This window comes from Diceros bicornis, chromosome 18 (genome assembly GCF_020826845.1).
Source record: "Diceros bicornis minor isolate mBicDic1 chromosome 18, mDicBic1.mat.cur, whole genome shotgun sequence".
NCBI lineage: Eukaryota > Metazoa > Chordata > Mammalia > Perissodactyla > Rhinocerotidae > Diceros > Diceros bicornis.
The window spans coordinates 61806476-61834344 of NC_080757.1; the positions used below are offsets into that span (position 1 = coordinate 61806476).

Sequence of the window (27869 nt, forward strand, 5' to 3'; positions counted from 1 at the left end):
TGCAGATGCTTGGGAGGTGAAAAGCCGGTTCCCTTAATTTATTCACAGATGAAAACTGATCGAACATTAGCAAATCAAAATCCTGATGATTCATAAGGCACCTTGGTCAACGGAAATGGGCTGAAACGGGAGGGAATAGGGCGTATGTTCAGTGAGGGTGCCACGGACCACGCGGGCTACGTGAACACTGGGTCTGCGATGCCATGGTCAGGGTTGCAGGTGAAGGCAATAGTGATGGCGTAGCGGGTGCCCCAATGGACCTTCTCTACACGGTGCAGGTTCTCGGACCCCGAGGTGAAGAAGGACACCCGGCCTGGGAGAGAAGGAGAGAGAAGTGACCGTGGAGGCTGCACACATGGCCGTGGGCTTCAGAGGACCTGCCGTTCAGGCGGCGCTCATGCAACAGTTGTAGCAAACCAACACAACCAACCAGGAGAACTGGAGAAACCCACCCACTCTAGGAACGGCGGGTGCAGGAAGCAGGAGGAGGTCAGAGAGATAAACCAGCAGCATTCAGAGACCAGCAGGCGAGCCCTCGGTGTGGGATGAGGGGCGCCCCAGCCGCTACCCCACACCAGGGGCTCTCTGTGGTGAGGAGGGCCCAGACTTGGTGACCAGGTCCTGCGTATCCGCCCAGGGTGTCCCAACAGCCACGGGATCTTCCCGGGCCCACCTCTCACAGCCTTTCAGGTCCGACATTAGATTCTTATTTCTAATCACATATGAACAAAACCAAATCCTGGAGTGTGAAGACAATGTTTTAACAGAGTCAGGAAAGACAAGTCAAGACGAGATGCCCACAGAGCAGCTCCTGTCCCGTGGAGATAAAAGACAGACTTGGGGAGGAGCTGCTGAGAGTCCATTCTGTTTTCAGAGAATTCCGTGTTTATTTGCCTCAGTACTTAATTGGCCTCCCAGAGGCCACAGTAGATGTTTTTACAAGTGAGCTGACATTACAAAGTTGTCAGAGATGAAGTCCTGGGTTCCGCACGCTCTGCATTCCCGCCACACAGCCCGGCTCCAAACCGCATTCCGTGACAATTTCACTTCCCCTCACAGGTCAGTGCCGGAAGCTCGACTGCTTCCTTTCCTATTTGCAACTTGACCCTAAACCCCTGAAAGGGAGGAAAGTCCATCCCAGATGAGCGCTGCTTCCTAGCTGTGGGCAGAGAACCTCCGCCCGGCTCAGAAATGACGAGCGCGAGAAATCGTGTGACACCATGGGACTCTCGGGACCTGACACGGCAGCCGCTCCCTCCTCCAGAGCAGCCAGGCTGCCCCAGCACGAAGGAAACACTTCCCCAGAGTAACCCAGAGTAACAACACTTTCCGAGGCTTATGTTTTTAAAAGACGCTTTGTCCTCAGTTTCTTCCAGTTTCAATCAAATCTGCGACATTGCACAAGCAGCCAGGCCCATCTGTGCAGCAGGGCCAATGCCAGACAAGATTCATAACAGGGCAGAAAAAGACATTTGAGGAAATAATGACCAAAACTTTCCCCAATGTGATGAAAATCTTGACTTTTACATGCAATAAGCTTAGCAAACTCCAAGTGGGATAAATACAAATAGATGCACACTGAGGCGCATCAGAGTCAAACCAATGAAAGGAAAGATTAGGGACACTCTGGAAGCAGCAGGAAAAAAGGCAGCTCCTCAGGGGCCAAGATGCGGACCTTCCCTCTGCAAGAGTGGAGCCAGTAAAGGAGGTACGTTTCTAAAGAGAAAGAAAGTCCCATCTATCCAGAATTTCATAGCCAGTGAGAACATTCTTTAAAAAACGTGTAGAGGACATTTACAGAGACATCATCGACAGCACTCCAAGAAATGCTAAAGGCTGAAGAGAAATAACACCCGTTGTAGACCTGATCTACAGGAAGGATGGAGAGTGCTAGAAAGAACGAGTAAGTGGGAAATATAACACATTGTGTATAATTCCTGTTAATTTCCATAAGAGATAATAAACTGTTTAAAGAAAAATGACAACTATTTAAGACAGCCTTATTTGTTGGTTATCCGCCACGCATCACCCTCCTTGGGCCAAAGGGCACGCCCCCTGCGATGTGCAGTGATAGATGGAGGGATGGACCAACTGACTGACAGATGTGCCTCGATGAGCCCCTGAAGCTGGGATGCGAGATAGCTGATGTCATGAGATAACGTGGCTGACTCTCCTCTCGTCAACCTGGAATGCAAATTCTCAGACCCAACTAAACCTGTAGAGAAGAGGCCGGTACAGGCTGTACAAGGTTGCCTAAGGCCCTCTTTTATTCTTAATGACCCAGCAATTAAGCTCTACACTTAATTCTGACAGCTCAAAAGCCCACAGTAACTAAACCAGTGATAGGTGCTACAGCAACGCCCTGGAGGAGCCCAGTGGCAGAAGGAAATGATCCGAGGACTGGATGAAATCACCCCCTGAGCAGTGACCCAACTACTGCCGGCCAGCTCTGGGAACCCACTCCACAGGCAAAGAGCAAAGAGAGCTTGTGGTTTACACCAGGGCGTTGACTGTCTGACGATGCTGCCACCCATCTCCACGACCACAAAACGTTTCAGAATTCAGAAAAAGGTGCTTTCTGGCTTCTTATTTTCTTCAGTAAACAACTATTAGATTATCATCCACTTCCTTAAAGTGGGATTTAGCTTGGCAACTGAACAACTAAAGATATGAAATAATCTGTTTTTAGAATCCTATATGTCTTTCTCCTCTTGGGCAACAAGGCTCCCTGGACGCCTCCCGAAAGCAGGTGACATGTGACATCCAGCCGTAGCACTGCAAGCTTCTGTGGCTCGCAGTCCATTAAATCCTTGGAACCCGCAAGATGTCAACTTGTAACAAATACATCTTGGGGGCCCAGGGCCTGTGCAGTCAAGGGTCAACTCAGCAGGCCTGGGCTGTCCGCACCCTGTACATTCCCTCAAAAGGTATGGCCCTTGGTCCTCAACTACTGGGCAGTGAGCTCCAAGGCCCTGGAACGTTGTGCACGATAGGAGTGTGTGCTTACCTCGGGCCACATCAGGTGTGATTTATGGTGGGGCCTCGGCACACGCAGCATCAGCCTGAGCTCTGGAGGGGCTAGAGACTAAGGTCAGCCATGCGGGTGGTCAGCCATGCCTAGGTGACCACTCCCAATAAAAAACCTGGACACCAAGGCTCAGGTGAGCCTCCCTGGTTGGCCATCCCCCGTGTGTGTTGTCACACGTCATTCTGGGAGAATTAAGGACTGGGAGAGGACACCTGGGAGCTCATGCCTGGTCCCTCCTGGACCTCCCGATGGGCCTCTGCCCTTGGCTGACTTGAATCTACATCCTCTCACTGCAACAAACTGTAACTGTCAGTGAAACAGCTTTTCTGAGTTCTGAGTCCCTATATTGAACCCCTGAACACAGAGACTCTGCTGCAACACATCAGCACGTGACCCACTCGAAGTGTCGTAAAATGTAACCACGTGATTATTACCTAAATAGATTCTCTCTCCATACCTGCGATGATATGCATACTACACAGATCACATTTAAACACATAGATATATACAATTATATAGACATACATGCAGGTGACAAGGCATTTTAATCCTGGGAGGAGATCATGATATAAAAGGTTCTACTCAAGTGTTTACTGTGCTTAAAATGTTTAAAAGCAAAACAGGCTAGGGGCTGGCCCGGTGGCACAAGCATTAACATGTGCGTGCTCCGCTGCAGCAGCCCGGGGTTCGCCGGTTTGGATCCCGGGCACGCACTGACGCACCGCTTGGCAAGCCATGTTGTGGTGGCGTCTCACATAAAGTGGAGGAAGACTGGCGTGGATGTTAGCCCAGGGCCAGTCTTCCTCAGCAAAAAAAGCGGAGGATTGGCAGACGTTAGCACAGGGCTGGTCTCCTCACAAAAAAATTAAAAAAAACAATAAAAGCAAAACAGGCTAAAAGGTTGTATATTTGTGAGTCCTAGGAATGATACTCCACCCACTTTCTTTCTTACAGGAAAGTCTGTCTCTCACTGTGAGTTCTGTGGGCCACAACTGGGACTCCCGGGGTGAGGACAGACAGACGGGACGTCTGCTTTCGGTAGCCTTCAATCCCCCTCCCCTCTAAATGTACTGATAACTGATAATGTGGTTAAAAGACAGAGCGAGGCCAGGCAAAGTCAAGCTGGACGCCCCGGAGGACCACCTCAGAAGTGGAGGCAGGAAGGGGCTGCAGCCTCAGGTCCCCAGCCCACCTGTGGGGAATGATGGGCAGAAGTGCTGAAGGGCAGGCAGGGCTGGGACCCTCGCTGTGGCAGGACAGCAGAAAGGGGGCCAGGACAGCTCAGGAGAGGAGGGATGGGTGTGGAGAGAGAGACCCTTAAAGTGAGCCTGCAATAAAGTCCCAACTAACACTAGGGGTAGACAATCAAACTCTCCAACAAAATATAAATAAGAGAAGAATCTCAAAACAAGCAAGTCAGAATCTCAAAACAAGCAAGTCAGAGATCCTGCAAGAGGTTAAAGAGTTAAGGACCGTCAAAACAGATGAAGAAACAGGGGCATCCCAGCCCTTCTGGGCACCCTGGATTTGGGAGGGCCCCTGTCCAGGTGCTTGTCTAGCCCCTGGCTGGCAGTCCGTCCACCCCAGAGCAGCCCCATCACAGTGCACAGAGCCCCTGGGCACGGCCAGAACAAGGAGAATTCAAGGAAGGCAGCACTGCCCACTTCTTGGCTTAGAAGCTTCTCCAGGACCCCAGGTTATATGTGAACCTTGGGAACAGTGGTGTCTGTCTGAGAACCCTCCCTGGACATCAAGTGTGCTCTGTTCCCAGTATAGCCGAGGTCTTACCAAGAGGCCTGCCCGAATCACTAAGTGTGAGCTGGAACTCCCACCCACACTCGAGTCCTGTCACCTGCTGAACCTTGTCATGTATCTTGTCACAGTGCTCACCACCACCACACCGAGGACATTCCAACTTTTCTGGTGGGTGTCTGTCTCCCCAGCAAGAATGTACACTCCACGGGATGCAGAACCTCTTGCTCACTGGCATATCTGTAGATCTTGAATATTTTACATGGCACACAGTTGGTGCTCAATACCTCTCAGATGAATGAATGAATGAATGAATGGAGTGAATATAACAACCTTACAGGGTTCAATGCTCTAGCGTCAGTTTCCATGGTTGATCTACCCAGCAGGGTAACACTGACCCTGTTACTGACGGATGGAGCATTTAACATCATGGGTGGTGGGCCAGCTGGCACAGCGTGTGGAGGCTGCAGGGCGTCCCAGCCCCACGGTCACACTGACTCGAGCTTGCCTGGCCTTGGAACACCCACAACCCCCACACCTCAACCCTAGTGTGGGACACATGGGCAGGGTCTTGGGGGCCATGGATGGTGGTTGGGGCTGCTTGCGAATCTGAGGACAGAGACAGGAGGTTCTGGGAGAAAATTCCAGAAGGTCAAGCTCCCAGCCCAGTGGCTCAGGATGCCCACTGTTTCCACACCAAGACTGTCAAAAACATGCAATTATGGGCAAAATGTTCACTTGGGGTTACTTTTTTCTTCTTTAGAAACCGTACAGATAGACATCCCAGTGACGCGAACGGCCAGGCTCCACCTCCTGCGAGATGGCCTCTCCTGTGTGCAGCTGCTGTGGGGTTGTGTCCTGCACCCTTTGCACTCACATGGCCTCCTGTGTTGGAAGGGAGGCATTTTTGCAGACCTCCCACGTCCAGGCTCAGCCTAGTCGGAGCACTGGCACTGCCAGCCCGCCTGGCATTTTCTTTCTGGGCTTCAACTGTCTGAGAATTTCGCTCACCATGCAATGAATTTGTCCACGGTCCCATGGCACAAGCCATCTTACCTCCAGAGAGAGGGGAGGCTGACGCAGCCAAGAATGAGAACCATTCCCTTAGGAGTGACCCCCAGGTGACCTGACTTCTGAGTCAACTGTCTGATACCAAGGAGCCATTTGCACATTCTTCTGCTGTAGTAAATCAGAAAAACGATGGAATGTCTTCTCTTTAGTAATGAAGGCTGCTCCTTTCTTCCAGCGTAATGTTTATGCCCGAGAAAGATTTCCAAATGAGACCTCCTAGCACCACGTTTTGTTCTGTAATCATCCTACACAGATCTCAGAAGCTGCAGAGTTGGGAATGCTGGGTCAGATCGGAAAGCATTCGGAGGGATTCCTTTCCTCTCTCGATCTAATGAAATCTGTCAGCACCAGCAGACCAGTAAGAGCACGTGGTGCTGGGGCTCAGCGCCGGGGTCAGGGAGGAGAGCCAAGCAGGAGACGCCGAGGGAACAGAACCCCTGACGAGAAGATGGCACATGACCTCGACATAACCCCATGAAACCAACTCCATCACGTCCCTGAATGTAGCCCATTTTTATGAACTTAGAGAAACACAAAATGGATTTTAATATATTTATATTAAAAAATGCACATTTGTGCTTGGATTTCTGAAAATTTCTGAAGTTAGTATCAGGAGCATCGAGAGCTGGCCACGTGTCAATATCTAGTAGGTAAAGCCAGAAACAAACCCTATCTGCCTTTGTTGCAGTCAGGGTGAGGCTGAGTTCTGACCACCAAACACCCACTGGATGGGCGCAAGCCCTGCCCTACCCGGCTCCAGCCCTGAGGACTCTGCCCCTGTCCCTTCTGCCCAAGCTGCCAGGGACGCGGGGCGTGGTTAGGGAGGTGGCCCTGACAGCTTAAAATAACCCCTGATGGAGGGCCCAGGTCTTGCCCTCATCCCCGGTCTCCTGCAATCCCGTTTCCTAAAGCGGCGGTGATGCCAGGCCCTCATCACCATCCCCACCTGGCCTCTGTGGAGGGTCCCCTATACCGCTGGGGGACCAGCACCGCTTCCTCAGACCCCACCCCACACCCCAGACTCCAGCCCTCATGCCCTGCATGCAGCACTCGTCCCCTAGGCTCCTCATCCACTGGTCATAGGGTGGGTGCCCCATGTCTGCTCCATCCCCTGCCCCCAACACTTACACAGCTGCAGGGGGTCCCAAGGCCCCTCTGCCTGCTGCCCCTCCACCATCTGCACCCCTCCCGGCGCTCATCCTGCTGACGGAGGGGAGTTCCCCCTGACCTGTTCAATTTCCTTTTTATGCCTGATTTCCAAGCCACTTTCACGTCTGATTTGGGGCTACTCAAGGAGCAGTTTGGACCCACGGTATGAAGGACTGCCCCACAGCCCATGAGAACACTCTGAAGCGATGCAACTGGACAGCCTCGCTGGTCTGACTCAGCTGCCACCAGGTGGGAGTAGATGCTGGCTCTGAGGCCAATAAGCAGGTGAGGACGACAACGTGGGGACGGGTGAGACGCGGCAGTAGGTGAACAGCATCGGCACAGTCCGAGGTGCCAAGTGGCTGGGCTCTGTCTGTGAGTCTCGACTGGGCGGGGGCTGGGCCAGGGCCTGGGCTGCCACTCAAGAAGCCCCTGGGGAGAACCCCCAGGACCTGGGCTTACCCTCCCTACAAGTTCGAGACAGGAGGGGACGATTCATCGGCTCAACACATGCTCACTGGGCAGCACTGAGTACCTGCACTGTCCTGGGGGCAGTAGGGGCTCCAGGACCACGAGATCCAGCGAGGCAGGTCCCAGGGCTCAGTGCCGTTATGGACATTATTAGGTTGGGAGCATTACCTCTTCTTAAGCTGCCGAGTCCCTTTGGGAAGAGGCAGAGCAGGGGCACACTGCAGGGGATGGCGGTGGGACCACCTGCACACAGGGCGTGGGGGCAGGCTCTGGGAGCCCGCTCCACTGTGATGGCAGTGACCGCGGACACACTCGCCTCCTCCTCTGAGGAATGGGCCTCCTGGGTGTCGCTGGTGAATCCAGGCAGACACTGGCCACCTGACACACAGCGGGTGCTCCATAAATGCAGCATTGCTCCCTCAAAACTGGCCCACACCACCCCACGGCCGCCGCCTGCGCGTCCTACCGGCTCTGGGCTCTACCGTCTTGTTGGCTCCCTCCTCTATGAACACAAACCGCCCCCCGCCGAAGTCATCCAAGTAGTCGGAGAGGTACAGCAGTGAGGTGTAGTCGAAGGAGCCGTAGGTCACCTGTGGGCAAAGAGGGAAGGAGCGTGTCACTGCCTTGGTGCTCGTGGGGACACGAACGCTGCGCCCACCCTTCAGAGTAAACAACATGTGTAGGCCTCATAAATGAGCCGCTCGCTGCCTTCTGAACGTCAGGAAAACCTCTGTCGAGTCCACATCATGAGCTTCTGCCTGAGATTTCCGCACAGCTCACAGGTCAAGCAGCCATGTTCTCACACAGGCGGCGAGTGCAGGATGCACAGCAGACAAGTCCACTGTGGCAATTCCCTGGATGGTGGCCATACCACCCACTAACCACAGGCCCCCCACCCACGTCAGCACAGGGTACAAGCCACAGTGACAAGTGCATCTGCCTTCAGATGTGGGGCAACATCATGCTTTTTAAAAATTGTGGTAAATTACACATATCATACAATTTACCACCTTAACCATTTTTTTTGTGTGTGAGGAAGATCAGCCCTGAGCCAACATCCATGCCAATCCTCCTCTTTTTCTTTTTTGCTGAGGAAGACCGGCCCCGAGCCAACATCCATTGCCAATCCTCCTCCCTTCTTTGTCCCCCAAAGCCCCAGTAGATAGTTGCATGCTGCAGCTGCACATCCTTCTAGCTGCTGCATGTAGGACGCGGCCCCAGCGTGGCCGGAGAAGCAGTGCGTCGGTGCGCGCCCGGGACCGAACCCAGGCCGCCAGCAGCGGAGCATGCACACCCAGCCGCCAAGCCACGGGGCCGGCCCACCACCTTAACCATTTTTAAGTGTGCAGCTCAGTGGCATTAGGCCCATTCACATTGTTGTGCAGCCATTCCCACCTTCCATCTCCAGAACTCTTCTTCTTCCCACACTGAATCTCTGTCCCCACAAAACAACTCCCATCCCCTCCCCAGGCCCCAGCACCCACCATCCTACATTCTGTCTCTGGGAATAGGACTCCCCCAGGGACCTCACATCCATGGAATCCTATGGTATCTGTCCTTCGTATCTGGCCCTCTTTCAGTGGAGGTTCTTTTGGAAGACCACGTGGGCAGTGCAGAGTAGCAGACGAGGGACAAGGTCTGGGTTCTGGGCTTGCCTGAGCGTGGACCCTCTGACCATTGAGCCCCTGGGCCTGGTAAGGAGCATAAACAGGATGCGGCTATCATTTCTTTCCTAAAGACCCCTTGAGGTCAGGGAAGGAGGTGGCCATGGACAGTTATTTCATAGCATTTCATCTGTGGGTTTTCAGGACTTACTGCAGATAAGGGTGCCATATGAAGAAGTTTTCAATGTGAGATTTTTTTAAGGTTTGGTTTAAAATCTCATTTAGATTTCTGAAGAGGACTTGATTGTCTATAATAGTCCCAGACTCCTGCTTCTAAGCTATTGGGTTTAAAAATATCGACTCTTAAATGATTTTATTGACACCTGTAGGCATCATGGGAATAGGACACAGAAGCCCCAGGCCAATCTCATGTGACACCTTTGATCAAGGCTCAGAAAGTCCAAAAGTCCTTCAGCCCCCGCAACCATCTATACCCTCTGTCACCATGACAATAGTCATCTCCTGACAGGAGGGGCTGCCCAGGAGGGAGGGGAAGCAAGCCTGCCAAGGTGACCAAGACCCACGTGGCCTCAGGTCCACACCCGTCACCTTCTTGTCCACCATGCGACATCCCGCATCACCTGTGGGGCTGGACTCTTTCCACACAGACCTGGGCTTGGCTCCACATCCCTCACCAAGGCCCCTTCTTGGGGCCCCCCTACCCGGCATCAGTTCACCAAACAAACACAAAGTGACATAAACCTGTGAGCCACTCAGGGCAGTGCTTCTTGAACAGCTTCAGCAGTGACCCTCACATCCATCGAAACCATACGCAAGCCACAAAAACAAAAAAGAGTGTGGGGGGGGCATCCAGGAACCTGACCCTTTGCTACCCACCCACCCCCAGACACTTTAGAGGAACGCTGCAAAAACCAATGACCTGGGGAAGGGGGCAGTCAGGAGGCAAGTTATTGCAGGTGGTCTGGTCAAGAACACTGACGGGGGTGACCAGGACTGCAAAGGCCCGTGGGGTTCTGCCCAGCGTCTGTTCCTGAGCTTGCGGCTGGAGAGCTTCGCGGGTGAGGAGCAGACGCCACTCGTGGGGTTCTCTCGCGTCTGAGCACGTCTTTTTGCACGTCCACTCCTTAGCTGGATGTGCTACCCTGGGTCCGGTAGGCTGTCCCATGGCCTCCTGGCTCTGAGCACCGCTCTGGAGACATCTGAGGCTGCCTGATCTGTCACTGTTGACTCGTTTTTTCTGCCTGAAGAAGTTCTTATCTTTGAAGTTTGATGGCTACGTGCAGTGGTCATTTCTCCTGAACTGATTCTTCCTGGTGCATGGAGGGCTGTCCTTCCTTTGCTGCAGGAAATTCTCCTGAGCTCCATCCCACACATGGGGCTCCCTGCTCCATACACTGGACGTCCCCTCTGTGCTCCACACACAACACCTTTGCCCTCAATCTGTAATACCTTGTTTTTTCCTCTGCAATGTCTACAGATTTTCTTACACCTGGACCCCTAAGGAAATAATGGATCCGGGGGATTGTTCTCAATGGATCAATGGCTGCTAGAGCCATGAGGTGAGAGCAGATAGGGAGCTTGATCATGGATGGATCGGGCTGACGTCTGAACGCCCTGATCAACCTTTAGCCTACGGGACGGGGGAGTAGCAGATACTCTGTGCTCACCTGCCCCCCTATCCCCTGCACCGGGATGCTGGAAGTCCTGCACTCCCAACCTGGATCTGGCCACACCCCCAGAGCTGTGCTGGCCCACACGGGAGCCACTAGCCACATATGGCTACTTCAGTTTAAGTTAACTCCAATTAACAAAATACTGGGCTCCTCAGTTTCACTAACCACATTCAAGCGCTAAGCTGCCACGTGTGGCCCCTCCTCCATCGAGCTCAGTCAGTCAAGATTAAACAAACATCGGAACGCCTGACCAGATTGCAGAGCAGAAGCCCCTCTGCAGCTGCCGTCCAAACCTGTTCTCTTTGCTCCTGCAAACCGCTCTGGTGATTTGCCACTTCGCCTCCTTTTGTTCAAGCCTCCAGAGACATGCAGGATTACCCTGGGTCACCCGAGCACACCCACGGTGGGAGTGACCACCAACAGCCCTCAGATGCTTCTTGCCGCACACCTCCCTGGCGCCACACTGGGAGCACAGGCCGTGCCAAAATGGGAAGTGGTTGTGGTACAGGGAGAGACGGCTTCCACAGGGACTGAGGAAGATCATGGATTAGGTGGGGAGACGGCTTCCACAGGGACTGAGGAAGATCACGGATTAGGTGGGGAGACGGCTTCCACAGGGACTGAGGAAGATCACGGATTAGGTGGGGAGACGGCTTCCACAGGGACTGAAGAAGATCATGGATTAGGTGGGGAGACGGCTTCCACAGGGACTGAGGAAGATCACGGATTAGGTGGGGAGACGGCTTCCACAGGGACTGAAGAAGATCATGGATTAGGTGGGGAGACGGCTTCCACAGGGACTGAGGAAGATCATGGATTAGAAGGGGAGACGGCTTCAAGAGAGATCGACCAAGATCATTGATTAGATGGAGAGAGGGCCTCAATCGAGACTGATCAAGATTGTTGATTAGGTGTGACTGTGTCTCAAGAACAGAAGATGAAGGAAGGCAATTACAAAGAATCCTGAGTGGTCAAGAGATCTTTCCATGAAAAGGTGAAAAGTGGGGAGAAGGAGGGCCTCCCAAGGGATGCAGGCCCGAGGGGAGACCACCTGGCAGCTGTAGGGACGACAGAAAGGCGGGTCAGGTGACACGTGGCGAAGCTCACAGCTTGGGTGGAGACGCTGTCCATGCGTTTGTGAACAAGCAACAAAGGATGGGAACCCACCAGGCGCTCACCATTTTATAACATGCATTTCACTATCTTTTCTTACCACTATCACAAGAAATAAATTTTATTTCCTCAACTGCATCAACTAGATTTAGGGTACACCCCAAATGTCAGAGAGGAAGATGTCTAAAATCCTAAAAACAGAAACGCTGAAGAACAGATGCTCGGAAACCCAGAGCCGAGCTCGGGCAGCACAGACAAGTGCCAGGTGTGTGACACCCCCCTTGTACTCCTGCCAGGGCCCAATGCTGGAGAGCGGGGCTCACCTTGTCCACGTGAGCATGCCAGTACTCGTCGTGAGCCGTCCGCGCTTCTGTGCTGTTGATGCGGGAGAAGAACGTGGGCTTTGTCAGGTACAGCGAGGACGCACTGATGCCAAAAGCCTGGGCGATTGCATGCTGGACCTTCTGCCGCACATCCCTGCAGAGAGGATACACGCATCACCGGGAGCAGCGCGGCCTTGGAGGAGGGAATTCTCCGTGGGTCCCACAGAGCCCACACAGCGCTTCGCTACAAAAAACATGACTGGAGGAGGCAGAAAGATGAACAGACGCACACACAGCATCCTGCATGTGTGTGACGGGACATCGCGTGCGTGACCAGGAACCTAAGGACCGGTTCTTTGTAGGAATGACCACAGCACCAGGCCTGCTGGGGCAGTGTCTGTGGGGACAGACAGGAGCAGCGACGGGGGGGTGAGCAGCCCTCTGCACATGGCCCATGCATTCCCAAGCAGCACAGAGAGGCCTGGAAGAAGACTCTGGCCCTGGACTGAGGGCTACACTGTGCATGGTCAGGGGCTGGGGCAACAGCCTGACATGGCAGAGGGGTCGTGCCCCACGGAGACACCGGCCCCTCCCTGGCATGTCCAGGGTGCTGGGCTCCAAGCCACACACGTGCAGCTGTGTGGCGAGGTGCTCTAAGGCACAATTTACCACATCGGCCTCCATGGTGGGGGCCAGCCCCTCCCTGGACTGCAATTGACCAGCAGAGCCAGGCTCCATGGAGTTCCAGGGAGCCAACTCTTTCTGGGAGGCCAGAATGCAGGGGGCCAGTGCTGGAAAGGTTAACTCACACCTATCAGGTGCACACATATACCTACATACTGACCTACATATGTACACACACACACACTTACACCCATATCTACCTACTATGTACATATGGACACACACCCCTAAACACACACACACACACACACACACACGGGCCTACCTACATAGGTACATGCCTACACACATATGTACACACATACCTACCTATACGCCTACACACGTGTACATACATACCTACCTACATACACAATACAAACCTATATACAGCCCACACACGCACAGTACATGCCTGCATGCATAACTACACACACGTACATACCTGCCTACGTACACGCAGCTTAGCTACATACACACACACACCTACGTAGATACATACATACACACATATAGATGTACCTACGTAGCTACCTACCTATGTGCATACCTATGGAACATATAATAAACTAGGCCCCCAAACCACGTTCCACATGATACAGCTTGAGCACAACAGTACACGAATCATTCTAACATTTCCAAACTACTGGTTGAACCTACAACATGCATGGCACTGGCTAAAGGGTGCCTCCATCTAGGCAAGGGCTCTAACGGGGGGTGCATCCAACTCTCCCAGTGACCCCCTCAAAGTTGTCTCGATAAGTGGAACATTTATCTTACCATCAATGACAATGTTCATGGACCTTCTGCTGAACCAACAATTACATTCAAAGTGTCTCTACCCCTTCAGTAGGCTATGAGATATACACGTTTTCAATATCTCTTATCAACCAGCTCATTAAGATTTTTTATGGGAGTGTCATTTATTTAGTTGGCTTAATTTTCTTAATCTTTGTTCACCTTCAGGCCTGGAAGCTTTGCAAAGAGCAATTAGCCAAGTTTTGGAGTTCAACAAAGAACTCCGAACTGAGAGAACTAAAAAGCTCAATATTCTTCCCTTTTGTCATCAAACAACAAACTCGTTTTCTGTACGATGCATTGATAATCTAATAGATTCCTCTTGGAAACAATACTTAGTTTTGCTCCAAATAGCAGACCACCTTTCTCAGTTTCTATGTGATTTTCTGCTTTTCTTTCCTGGTCTCTTCCCTTTACTTCCACAGGGTCGGTCACCCTCACAGCTTGTCAAATCGACACCAACTTAACATTTCCATCTGGGAAGTCAGAGAGAGAGAGCTACACCTTTACGGGATATGCCTGCCTCCTGTTCTCAGTTTCTGTTACAAGATGGCTCCTGCAGGTCCAGTGCACCAGGCTGCCCACAAGGAGGCTCTGCCAGTTTTCATGATCTCGGCTTCTGCTCATCAGACTGCACATTCTCCCCAGTGTTCAGCTGACAAATAGCAACGGAGAAACGACTGGAAGCAATTTGGTGGTTTCACTCTCTGCGCCATCCAGAAAAAGCCAGAAACAGTGACTTAGAGTTAAATGAAGCTATCCGGAAACAGTTCAGTGTTGGTGGTACACTGACCAACTCCACAACAACCCAAGGCTGTTTTCAGGGAATATATCACACTGAAATGTTTGCCTTGAACATTAACCTTAAAGCTGATCTCAGATGCAGTTCCTTCCAGCTCCACGAGATCAACAAAGCGGCGCATTTTGCATTTTGTGTGAATTATCAGAATCCTCTCACAGGAGACAGGCACAGCTCCTCTGACGACTGAGATGTCACTACCTTAAGAGTTTCCCCCAAAACTCTGCTCTCTTGTTTCAACAAATATGTTTTCTGACAATCTAGACCATAAATGAGATCACACTGATATCTCATGTTGGTAATATTCTTGTCTCAAAATGTCTCATGTCTCAAACTGCTCAATTATTTTTAACTATAGAATAGATGAGGGGCCAGTCCAGTGGCATAGCAGTTAAGTTCGCATGCTCTGCTTCAGTGGCCAGGGTTTCGCCGGTTTGCATCCTGGGCGTGGACCTACTCACTGCTCATCAAGCCATGCTGAGACGGCATCCCACATAGAAGAGCTACAACTCTACAACTATGATATACAACTATGTTCTGGGACTTCGGGGAGAAAAAAAGAAAAAAAGAGGAAGACTGGCAACAGATGCTAGTGCAAGGACAATCCTCCTCACACACAAAAAAAAAGAATAGATGATGTTAAAAAAGATCCTAGGTGCCGGCCCCATGGCATAGCGGTTAAGCGCACGTCCTCCGCTACTGGCGGCCCAAGTTTGGATCCCAGGCGTGCAGTGAGGCACCGCTTGTCAGGCCATGCTGTGCAGCGTCCCATATAAAAGTGGAGGAAGACAGGCACAGATGTTAGCCCAGGGCCAGTCTTCCTCAGCAAAAAGAGGATTGGCATGGATATTAGCTCAGGGCTGATCTTCCTCACACAAAAAAAGAAAAAAAGACCCCAGTGGTCCTCTCTAAACACTGCCATCTACTTTACAAACACTCTTTGATAATATAATTAAATAGTTTTAATTATTTTATTTATTTAATTATTTTAATTGGTTAATTATTATTATTAATTATCATTTAATTATTTTAATAATTATGTTTTATTGTGTGAAACTGATTGGTGATGTTCCTTCCATTTTTCCTCTTTGATTATTACAAATCTTCTTTATTGAATCTGAAACTTTATCAGGACGTCCTGATGGAGTCTGTCATGACAGGTGTCCTGATGGGGTCTGTGTTTAGCACTTCCACCCTTCACTTGTCTCTTGAGCACCATCTGTATCCAGCACTCACGTAAGCTGGCAACAGTACTCATGCTTCTTGTTGCAACGGTCAACTTGGTTTTTGCTCCAGAAACACAAACTCTGTTTCACTTGCGCCACCTCGTGCTGAAGGCATCCAGGTTCTGTGCGAGACCACCAGACAGTCCAGGTTGTGGTTAAGATCGACATCCCTTCCTCTCTGCAGGTTCAGAAGATCCATGTTTATGATACTCAAACAAAACACAAAATCCACTGTTTTCCTTTGTTCTGAGTGTTCATTTTTATATTTCATAAAGACTTGAAACCATAAATATCAAAATACTGCTGCATGCTTTCTACTGAACAGTAATCACAGTGAACAAAATCAACCAATGAGGCCAGCAGCACTGGTCACGGGGGTGATCATAGACTGGGCCTCTAAACCACCCAGTGCTTCGCTCCAGGAGTCGCAAGGACAGGGTCAGACATCACTGCCTCACGACACCCTACTCTCCCACAATGTCTGACCTCAGCCATTTCTTTCCTCCTCACCGGTATAACTGGAAGTCCTCTTCTGAGAAGATATTTTGTATTTTATCCCCAAAGTATCTGTGAAAAAATAAAGAGTATTAACAAATGTAACATTTTATTGATTTTTTCCTTTAAATTCAGTCTTTCCTCCAGCTAACCAGCAAGTCTCTGAGAATCAGCTTGTCCTTATCTTAGAGTCGCGCTCTTTCTACAACGATGATGTGAGGGAGGGAGGTTGACTGAAGGTGAGACCTGAAACTATAAAACTCCTGGAAAAAAATATAGGCAGTACACTATTCATCATCGGACACAAAGGGATCTTCTCGAATTCCATGTCTACTTGGCCAAGGGAAACAAAAGAAAAAATAAACAAGTGGGACTTCATCAGACTAAAGAGCTTCTGCAAGGCAAATGAAACCAGGATCAAAATGAATAGACAACCCACCATCTGGGAAAAAATATTTGCAAACCATATATCCGATAAGGGATTAATCTCTGTAATATATAAAAACTCACACAACTCAACAACATAAAAACAAACAACCTGACCAAAAAATAGGCAGAGGAAATGAACAGACACTTCCCCAAGGAAGATATACAGATGGCCAATAGACACGTGAAAAGATGTTCAACCTCACTAATCATCAGGGAAATGCAAATCAAAACCACACTAAGATATCATCTTACAACCGTTAGAATGGCTATAATCACCAAGACAAAAAACAACAAATGCTGGAGAGGCTGTGGAGAAATGGGAACCCTAATTCACTGCTGGTGGGAATGCAAACTGGTGTAGCCTTTATGGAAAACAGTATGCAGATTCCTCAAACAATTAAAAATTTTATCATCCAGCTATCCCACTACTGGGTATCTACCCAACAAACCTGAAATCAACAATCCAAAGAGGCTTATGCACCCCTATGTTCATCGCAGCATTATTCACTATAGTCAAGACGTGGAAGCAACCCAAGCGTCCATCAACAGATGAATGGATCAAGAACATGTGGTATATATATACAATGGAATACTACTCAGCCATAAAAAAAGACAAAATCGTTCCATTTACAATAACATGGATGGACCTGGAGGGTATTACATTAAGTGAAATAAGCCAGAAAGAGAAAGACAAACACCACACGATTTCACTCATAAGTGGAAGATAAACCAACACACGGACAGAGAGAACTGTTTGGTGGTTACCAGGGGCAAGGGAGGTGGAGGGTGGGCACAAGGGGTGAAGGGGTGCATTTATATGGTGACCGACAAACAATAACGTACAACTAAACTTTCACAATAAAGGAAAAAAAAAAGCAGGAGGGAGGTCGATACCTGCCAGAAGGAGGTAACACTTCTCAAGGTTGGGAGAACCTCTGCTTCTCTTGGTCCTCAGAGAGGATCAGATTCTTTAGGCTCACACAGGCATGTCTGGCCTGCCTGAAACTCTCAGGAGCCTGGCCTGCCTCTCGCCTTTTCCATCTCTTCCTCTGACCCTGTCCCTCAGCCCTGGGCAGGTCCTAGTTTCCCAGGAAGCCCTCGATGCAGGACCAGACTGTTCCCTAAAGCTTGGTGAACAAGGATCCTGCCCCTCACACAGGCCCCGAGAGAAGGGCCACACCTCTGGTCCTCACCTGACCCATGTCCTTGACAGCAAATGTTGCAGTTTACCCAAGACTTGAAGCTGCTCGGACCCAACACACACTAGCCTCACTCAGGCATCCCAGCTAAGAAATGCACAGAGATGTGAGGTCAGGCCACACAGTTAGGGTCGCAGCCCCTTGGGCTCTCACCTGTACAGGTTCACAAAGTGCCTCCCGACAGACAGGGCCCCCGAGTGCAAGTCCAAGATGGACGCCTGGAAGAGACATTTGCGGAGCAAAGGGTGAGGGCTGTGACAGCAGTGACACGGGCTTTAAGGGCGATGAAGTTAAACACAAGTTACTGAGATAGGTCCCACGCACACCCTGGATCAGGGAGATGACACGCACAAGCTGGGTTTCAAGAAAGTTGGACCCAGGTGTGTATAGGATGATCTCTTTCTCTGCTGCCTAAAGAGCAATGACCAAACCCTTTAGTCTAACGTTCTGAAAACAGTCCACAGATAGAGCTCCCCTGGACATATCTGCAAACCGTTGGCAGCTGAAGCATGTCCTTCTCTCCCTCTCTCTTCCCTTCCTTCAGCCTTGTTGAGGTATAACCAACACACAATGATCTGCTCGTGTTTAAAGTGTACAACCTGATGAGTTCTGTCAGTGTACACCCGCGAAACACCATCTCCATCAAGATGATAAACACCCTTCGCCCCAAATTTCCTGGCCCCACTTCCTCCCTCCTCTCTCTACTCGCCCCTCCCATCTCCAGGCAACCACTGATGTGCTTTCTGCCCTAAAAGATTGATTGACATTTTCTAGAGTTCTAGGTAAACGGAATCATGGGGAGTGTACTCTTTTTTTGGCCTGGCTCTTGCTCAGCATAACGACTTTGCAATGCATTCATGTTGCTGCAGGTACTGAGCGTCCATTCTATCTTCTTGCTGAGGAGCAATCTTTTGGTTTGGGTGTGCCACCACTTGTTGGTCCAGCCACCTGTGATGGACATGTGGGCTGTTCCCAGTTTGGGGCTCTTACAAATAAGGCTGCTGTGGACACTGGTGGACAAGTCTGTGTGGACAGATGCTTCATTCTCTTGGGTGAATGCCTAGGAGTGGACTTGCTGGGTCATAACTTTTCAATGAACTGCAAAGCGTTTTCCACCCCCGACTCTCCACCTCTGGGGGTCCTTCCCCAGCTCCTGGGAGCTTCTGTCTTTCCTCACTGATGTAGAGACCAACACAGGAGTTTGTTTGAACATAATTTGGGCTTAAAAAATGTTAACTGAACTTAAAGGCAACAAACCTGGTTAATTCACTGCAAGACAATTTCCTGAGTGAATGCTGAGCAAAGAGGAGAAGATGAGTCCACGCACAAACAGGTTTTTAATAGATATTCCCCCTGTGGGGGCTGGCCCGGTGGCATAGTGGTTAAGTTTGTGCACTCCGCTTCGGTGGACTGGGGTTTGCACGTTTGAATCCCGGGTGTGGACCAACGCACCACTCATCAGCCATGCTGTGGCAGCATCCCACATACAAAATAGAGGAAGATGGGCACAGATGTTACCCCAGGGCCAATCTCCCTCAGCAAAAAGAGGAAGACTGGCAACAGATGTTAGCTCAGGGGCAATCTTCCTCACCAAAAAAAAAAAAAAAAAAAGATATTCCCCCTGAACTGAACCAAACTGAAATAAAAGGAGGAGCTTAATTTCCAGAACTTAAGAGAAAAGAGTTTTCAAAATAAAATAAAGTACATTAACCATAGAAATACTTAGAAATTCTAGCAGAGTCTGTAAAATTAATCTTCCCAGGGGTTCCACACGTGTAGACGGACTTGGGTCTGTGTGGTGACTATAATTCAGTGATCACCAAACTACACAGAGAGAATGCATCTTCCCACAGTTCCACACACTGGGATCCATGTTCAGGAAACCACATGAGACTTCAAGCTCACATCAGGTGCTCTGGGGATGGGACAGCCAGAGGCTGCGGAGGAAGTGGACGAGACGCAGGGCCGCACTGGCCCTGTTTTAGCTCACTGCAGCTGCCGTAACTAATGGCCACAAACAACAGGCTTGAAACAACAGGAATTTATCCTCTCACAGCTCTCGAGGCCAGAAGTCCAAGACCTAGATGTCGGCAGGGCCACGCTTCCTCCACAGGCTCCAGGGGAGACTCCTTCCTTGAATCTTCTGGCTTCTGGTGGCTCCAGATGTCCCTTGGTTTGTGGCCACATCTCTGCCTCCATCTTCACGTGGCTTCTCCTCTCCTCTCCGTGTTTTCTCCTCTTTTGTCTGTCTCAAATCTCCCTCTGCCCTCCTCTTACAAGGACCCTTGTCACTAGGTTTAGGGTCCACCCTGATAATCCAAGATGATCTCATCTCAAGATCCTTAACTTAATGACACTTGCAAAGACCTTTTTCCCAAGTAAGGTCCCACTCACAGGTTCTGGGTAGACGCATCTTTCACGGGCCACCACTGGACCCCTGCAGGCTCACAGAGTGGACGACAGTGCCCACACCGGGTCTGTGGGGACCTCCAGCTGGGAGGATGAGGAGCCCCACCCAGCAGGTTTCTGGCAGCCCCACCCACTGCCACTGGTCCTCCCATTTCCAAGGATTGTCATCCTCCTCATTTCGCTCCTAACTTACCCTCCTCAGCTCCTGGCCTTTGACCTTTGACCTCCTCCACCTGCCCCCAGCCCAGTTGTCTGAAATGCAAATGAGATCTGAAGCAGGCCTGCTGGAAACACCACGAAGAGAGGGAACACTCTCCTTCCCACCAAATGGGGTTGCTGCGGTCAGTGCTGGGGAGGACACAGGGCATGTCCATGCCAGGGGAGGGGGCACCCAAGGGCCCTGCACATCTGCTGCCTTCTCCTTCTCCTCGGGGGGGCGAGCAAAGTCAAAGGGGAAAAGAAAACTGAAGCAGCATCGCATATGACTCACCCCTCCATCCGATCCTCCCAGCGACAGCCCCTTCTCTGCTACGCTGCGGGAAGATCATTGGAAGTCAGAACTTAGTAGAGTTATCTATGCTCTGTCTAGGCAAATATCAATCAGCACAATTAATACAATGTTAACAGATTACTTAATGTTTACGATATAAATACAGGACTCAACTTTCGAAGCTAAGTGAGTAAATGCCAATATTTCATCACCGTCTTGCTAACATGACAGTTTAGGAACAACTGGGCTTAATTTCCATCTTCAGTATCGAGACCCAGTGCCAAGTCGAAAGGCTGAACTACTCCCAGTGGGTCCCTTTGGGCTGATGGGCCCCTTTCCTGCTCATCACAGGCAGAGGGGGGCGTCCTTTGGAATCACCAGCTCAGGAGGTAGAGGCCCCATGGTGGCCTGTGCCAGACCTGGTAGGACTGCTCGGGTCACTGAAGACGCAAGAGCTTCTAGCACCTTTAACAGACGTTTCGAGGCCACCCAGGAAACTGACCAGGGATGGAGCAATCCTTAACACCAGTGACCCCCACCCAGGGAGCCCCTACAATGTCCTCTAGAGAGAGGAGGAGCATCTCCGCCTGGGGACCCTCAGCTCGGCTCGTGGGCAGAGGTAGACGGCAGCTTGAGGGCAGACGCTTCTCCACTTGGCATATGCTCCTAAACACATTTTGTGTCTGAACAACTCGTCGGAAAGTCAAAGCTTCTAGGATCTTGTTTTTAAAATCTCAACGAGGAAAAATCCAGTGCCAACTGCTTCCAAGTGGGACTTCCTGCTCTGCCATGAGTCACGCTAGTCGGCTGAAGGGCTGAGCCCAACCAATTTGGACAAGAGATGGAGATGTTATCTAGGGACCTCTGCTGCTGTGGAGCGGACACACTGTCTCCACACAGGTGCCTGTTGGGACTCCCCCAACAGCCAAGGGGGTGGCATCTCCCCAACCTCCTGTAGGGATCAGAACAGCTTCCCCTGAAGAGAGCCTGGGCCTTCAGAAGGTTCCATCGGCAACCACATCACTGGGGGCAACAGCCTTTCCTCTCGGAAATTGGAAAAGCCTACCTTTGCCCTTGGAAGCACACCAGGAAATTCTTACAGAATTCTAAATGAATTCCTTTACAACATCTTTTTAGTAGTAATTCTCTGCTTCCCGCTCCCCAGCCACCCTTTCCCATTTGCTTGAGACAGAAGCTCAGAGACGCATCCTACCTGCGAATCCGCTGGGCTTCGTCCCTGGTGATGACAGCGTCAGTGACGCCCCGGCCACACTTCCTAGGGGAGCAGCCTGGAGAGAGACAAACCAGGATGAGACACTGACCCCACGCTGAATCCTGACAACAAGGCATTTGTTGAGGACTTACCTGTGGGCGGCCCTCCCCAGGGACAACGGAATTTTGTGGGGTAAGGCCTTGCCTCCCACAGGATTAGGGGGGCCACATTTGGCAAATAAAATCTAGGACACCCTTGGGGTCAGCCCGGTGGCGTAGCAGTTAAGTTCACGCATCCCACTTCGGCGGCCCAGGGTTCACTGGTGTGGATCCTGGGCGCGGACCTACTCACCGCTCAAGCCATGCTGTGGTGGCATCCCACATAGAAGAGCTACAACTCTACAACTATGACACACAACTACGTACTGGGGCTTTGGGGAGAAAGAAAATAAAAAAGAGGAAGATTGGCAACAGATGTTAGTGCAGGGCCAATGTTTCTCAAAAAAAAAAAAAAAAAAAATCTAGGACACCCGGTTAGATGTGAATTTCAGACAAGCAACTGTGACTTTTCAGTCTAAGTGCATCCCATGCAGGACATGTCAACATCTCACTGGGTGTGCCTTGTTTCTGGCGCCTGCACCACGCAGGTCACTTGGGAAGCACCTGGCACTACACCCACCCCTGGGAAGACAGCCCGAGAGCCACCCTCGAGGTGGCATTCACGACATTGCAGAACCATCATTGACCACAGATCCAGCATTCCTAAGCACCCATCAGAAAGTCCCTCCTGGATGACCAAAGCTGTGCTCATAATTCCAGTCACTGTCCTTCCCCAGGGCCCCAACAAATGCTGCCACCAAAGATGCTCAGCACGGTCTCCACCCTGCACTCCCTCTGTCTCTCTACACCCGGGACCTGCAGCTGCTGAGAGCAAGGGTGGAGAAGCTCGGATGGTGACAGGGCCAGAGTCAGGATCGACGGGGCCAGGGTCAGATTGCTGGGGCCAGGGTCAGGCTGGCTGTGCCAAGACGAGGCAGAGCATCAGAGACGGGGGAGCTCAGCAAGTTCCTCGTGTTTCGGCATGAAGGGCAGGCCGGCTCCCTGCACTAGGTAGGTCAGCTGCCTGGCAGGAGGTGGGCCATGAGACACGTCCTGGCAGATGAGGTGGAACCTTGGGACACTCAGGACGCGCTGGGCTGGCTAACCTTTAGTTTTTCATCCTTCTTCCCCTCTTCCTGCCTGGAACAAGAGCCCTGTGCCTGGAGGTGGAGCAAGCGTCCTGGGGCCACACGAGCCACGCGCTGAGTGGTCGGCTCAGGGGTTCAGGCCCGGGAGGCTCACAGGGTGCCAGGCTGGCCTGGGGTGCCTTTCTCTGGGCCTGGTCATGTGGGAAAAATAAAGTTCTACTTGGGGGTCAATGGCGGACGGGTGCCTCAGTTCCATGGAGCCAAATACAGTCCTACTGATACAGGTGTTTTTATTAAAAAAGAAAAAGCCAGACATACGCTTTTTATAAGGATTACTCCTTGAACATAATGATACAGATGGGTCAAAAGTAAAGGCGAATTAAGATAACGGAAAGGAGGCTTGGGGAGTGACGTGTGCATCAAACAAATGCACTTTAAGACAAAAGAATCATCAGAGGGAAAACGAGGGGCAGCCAGTGATAAGAGGAATAATTCACCAGGAAGGCAAGGCTCATACAGCCCCAAACAACGTCATCTCAGACATATGGCAGTCTACACAGAAAGACCCAGCCAGGAGAAGCTGCCAGATCCACGGTCTCGGTGGAGCTTCCAACACGCCTCTCCTGGTCATTGATGGATGAAAAGGACAGAGATCCATGAGGACATGGAGAGTTTGCACACATGAGCTTGGATCAGGTGAAATATAGAGACCATTAGAAAATACATTTTTCCAGGTACACATGGAACGTTAACAAAAACATACTAGGCCAACAAGAAAGTTGGAACCAATATCAAAGGATCTATATCATACAGATTACATTATATAGCTACAATGCATTCAGGTTAGAAATCAATTTTAAGAAAGAGAAAACCAAAAACCCATGAATTTTGAAATTTTAACATCCAGCAGCTACACAGCACGTTCAAGGTGAATAAGCATCAAGAGCATAATTTGGGTGAAAAAGTTAAACCATGTCAGCTCACATACATAGGTGTACACGCGTGTAGCAACACATACCGCCCACACACGCCTGGGGTGGCCAAGCCTCCCAGCCTCACCAAGAGGCCCCTGCTGGAACTAGAAGCCCCTCCAGTGTGAACAGCCCTTCCTTGCTTATCCCGACTATGGGGAGGAGAAGGGGCGAGGAAGAGGGAGTCCAGAGGCTTTAAAATACACTCCAGTTACTTTTTTGTAATGTGGTAAATACACATAATACAAAATTTACTGTTTTAATCATTTTTAAGTGTACAGTTCAGGGGCATTAACTACATTCACACTGCTGTGCAAACATCACCACCACCCATCTCCAGAACTTCTTCATCTTCCTAAACTGAAACCCCATATCCATTAAACACTAACTCCCCATTTCCCCCTCCTCCTCATTCCAGCTGTTTTTAATGTTGATAAAATGTTGTTTTAATGTTATTAAATAGGTAAGAAGAAAAACTTCAGTCCTAACCACTGAAAAATATTTTCTTGAAAGCTGGGACATTAGAGGGAAAAAGTCAAGTAAGACAGAGAGAGTATCCACACAACAGAATGTGTTCTTTTTCCTGACCACTGACAGGGGAAACGACATCCCTATTCCTATGAACCTGCCAAGCTAACTGCACTTTTCCTCTCACCGTTAAACCCACTGGTGTGCATCACACCGGCACCCTTTGGTGGAAGGACTTGGCAATCTTTTCTTGGTTCAAGTCCAAAGCATTGCTTTGAATAAAAAAAATAAACTGAATTCTGTATTTGAAACCTAGTCACTCAGGCTAGGTTTTTTAAAACTGAGAAAACATCCAGGCAGCGGGGAACGTGCAGGAAAATACGTAGTCAGAGAAGGCCCGAGGGCTGCAGGGTCTCCTGTGGCCTTAGCCCGTCACCCAGCCGGAGCGGTACACGCTCTCCAGGGTGCTGAATTCCACTGGTCCTGACACGGGCTCCGCCTCTAGCCTCCTCTGGGCACAATCCCCAAGCCTCTAACCCGGCTGCTGACCACTCCCTCCTCATGCCCACATCAGGTGGGTGCCAGGGACACAAGTGTGGGGAGGGCCTCTGGTAGTGACGGTCCTTGTTGCAACATTTTCTGCAGCGACTACGCTCTATGACACTCTCTACAGCCAACGCCTTTTCTGGTTTCAACGTTCTCATCCCTACTTTTCCAGTTGTGTTACATCCCTCCAGGCAAACCGTCTCCTCCATCAGACAGCACCCACAGTGTGGGGCACCTGAGTGAAAAGCTGGCCACGGCCTGGGCAGTGACCTGTGGGCCTGGCCATGTGCAGGACCTGAAACATCTGCACTTTCCGGCCCAAGTGTGGGCTAACTAACCTGGAGGAGGGGAAAGGTCATCTGCTCACTCCACCCCACACACACACCACTTTCAACCTGACTCCCACTAATTCATCATAGCAAAAGACAGATGCATTTTGAACGCGCAGCATTGCATGCTAAGGCGCTGCCCTTTCCTGGATCACCATGGCACCACATACCTTCGAACCTTCGGTGACTGTCATAGTCCTCGGAGCAGGGCACCTCAATGAACCTGCCCAGCAGCACCTCGCCACGGTGAGCCAGGACCTCAGTGACACCATCATCGCCCCCTAGACTGCACCAGAGCAAGAGTGCAGCGAGGGCAGCGCAGGCCCCCAGGACAGCAGTTCTCAGCCACTTCCTCCACATCTCCCTCGGTGCCCGGACACTCTTCGTACTGAGAACAGAAAACACAAGCGCGATCACCCAACCGCACCTGCGAGTGCTGAAAAGTCAGACCACAATGACCAGAGACCACACCCACAGTTAGTTACAGCTAGCCTTAAACTGTTCCTACAGTAACCATTGTAGAGCTACTCTCAATCAATCCAGGGGCACTCACCAGCCTGGGAGGATGTCATGGGGAATGTGGCCCCCACCCCATCTGACCAGGCAGGACTCACTGTGCCCCTCAGGCAATAAGATGAGCTGCCAGTTGGTGTCCCTCACAGCACAATCAGACCATGTTGGGTGGATACATGATCATTTTAAATAGGGACCACAGATGCCCTGTGGGGCCTGCCTAGCTCACAAAGATCCCCACACCTAGAATTGCTGCCCAGTCTCCAGCCCACCTGTCCTCCTCTGATTAGACCGGGGTGGACCCCTGACTTGAGTGGGCTCTTCATTTCTCTTCCCCAAGAATTCTGAATTGGGCAGGGACACTGCCAGCCCACGTCAGCAGCAGGCGGCTGGAACCTTAACCTGCAGGTGCAGAGCTGTGGGCAATGCATTCTCCTGGGACAGCCTGGCTGCTGAGACAGAAAGGGATGGAGGGGGAGGCGCAGAGAGACAAGAGATGAAGAAACAGCCTCCTGTGCCGGATCCAGATGCAACACTCCCATCGGGGTCTCCTCAAAATAAGCACTCTTGTTCAGGGTAAGCTGGCTCAAGCTGCACCCTGAGAATCTTGCCAAAACAGAAGGGGGCTGCTTTCTAGCCCTGGTGCAAGGTCCACAGCTCATGGGGCAAGCACCACAACCCGACGATTTGTCCTCGGGAGATTTAAATATACTCTGGCTCTGAAAGCCTTAGGCAGACTCCCCTTGAAGGCTACGTGATGAGATGGCCACTTATTCACTCATCGGGCCATCCAACTGTGAGCCCTCATGTGCACAGCCCTAAGGAAAGCACACAGGGACGAGCAGATGGGGGCTTGGAGCCCGTCCCTGTGCGGGAGGCCGGTGCGGAGCCCTCAGTACTGCGGGAGATCAAGATTTGGCCACCCTGAAATATATCTCTTTACCTTGATTGTTTTCTCTGAGGGACATTTGACCTCCCCCACTAACTGCCTAAAGAATTTGACATGGTAGCTCCTTCCTGGAACAGATCTTCTATCATGATGGCTATAAAGATAATGTAGGATAGAGGTTACAATAGCAAAGGCACCAAGCCTCTTTTATCAAAAAACTCTGTCTCTCCCTGACCACATTATCTATAGATGACCCCAAAAAGAATTGTCCTCCTGCCCTCTGAAGTCCCAGGCCACTACCCACCCCCAACACGCTCCTCGCCTTTAGCTGCAACATTTAAGCAAGCAGCTTAGACAGAGGGACGAGTTGCTCATTTCTGAGTTTCTCCCATGTATACATGTTATTAAACTTGGTATTATTTTCTCCTGCTAACCTGTCTTGTTAATTATTTGGCCAGCTATAAGAACCTTAAGGAAAAGGGCAGAGGGAGATTCTCCCTCTTCCCCCGACAGTACCCATGGGGGCGAGGGTCATGGCGCGTTTCGCCACCGGGAGTTCTGGGCCATCTGCTCCAAGCCAGGCTGGGCAGCGCGTGCTTCCTACTCCTGGCCCGACCGCTTGGACGGAGGGCGCCCGCGTGGCGGGATGCTGCAGGCCACGCCCTCCTGGCGACCACGCCCCTACGCAACCGACTCGCCCAAGCACAGGCCACGCCCCTCTTACCCAGACCACGCCCACCTCCAAAAATCCGGCCCTCCAGCCAGGTCCCACCCATGCCGCGGCCCCTGCCCTCCCCGCGCAGCCCAGTACCTGTTCCGGCGCCGGCGCTGGGCAGTCCCGCTGCCCTCGGGCGCCTTGGGCACGCCCCTCCGCTGAGGCGCCATCGGCCAGGCCGCCGTGCAGCCGGGCCGAACGGGGGAGCCGCGCCGAGCCCAGGACGAACGCGGCGAGAGGAAGCCCGAGGCCGACGCGGCCGGGAACAGAGCGACGCGCTCGGCCGTCGACCCCAAGGGTGGCGGCCAGGCCCGAGCAATCGGAGG

At 51.3% G+C, this 27869-nt stretch overlaps 1 protein-coding gene across 1 annotated transcript; it reads right to left on the reverse strand.

The window, feature by feature from the left end:
- OGFOD3 (2-oxoglutarate and iron dependent oxygenase domain containing 3) lies at positions 1–27820 on the reverse strand. Its single transcript, XM_058561960.1, has 9 exons — positions 27640–27820; positions 25597–25814; positions 21927–22002; positions 20714–20756; positions 17968–18032; positions 16202–16258; positions 12206–12359; positions 7938–8061; positions 1–313 (listed from the first exon to the last, which is right to left on the reverse strand). Exons 1-9 carry the CDS (start codon positions 27711–27713, stop codon positions 177–179), a joined length of 948 nt encoding a protein of 315 aa, XP_058417943.1. The 5' UTR covers positions 27714–27820; the 3' UTR covers positions 1–176.
- Positions 27821–27869: the final 49 nt, after the last annotated feature.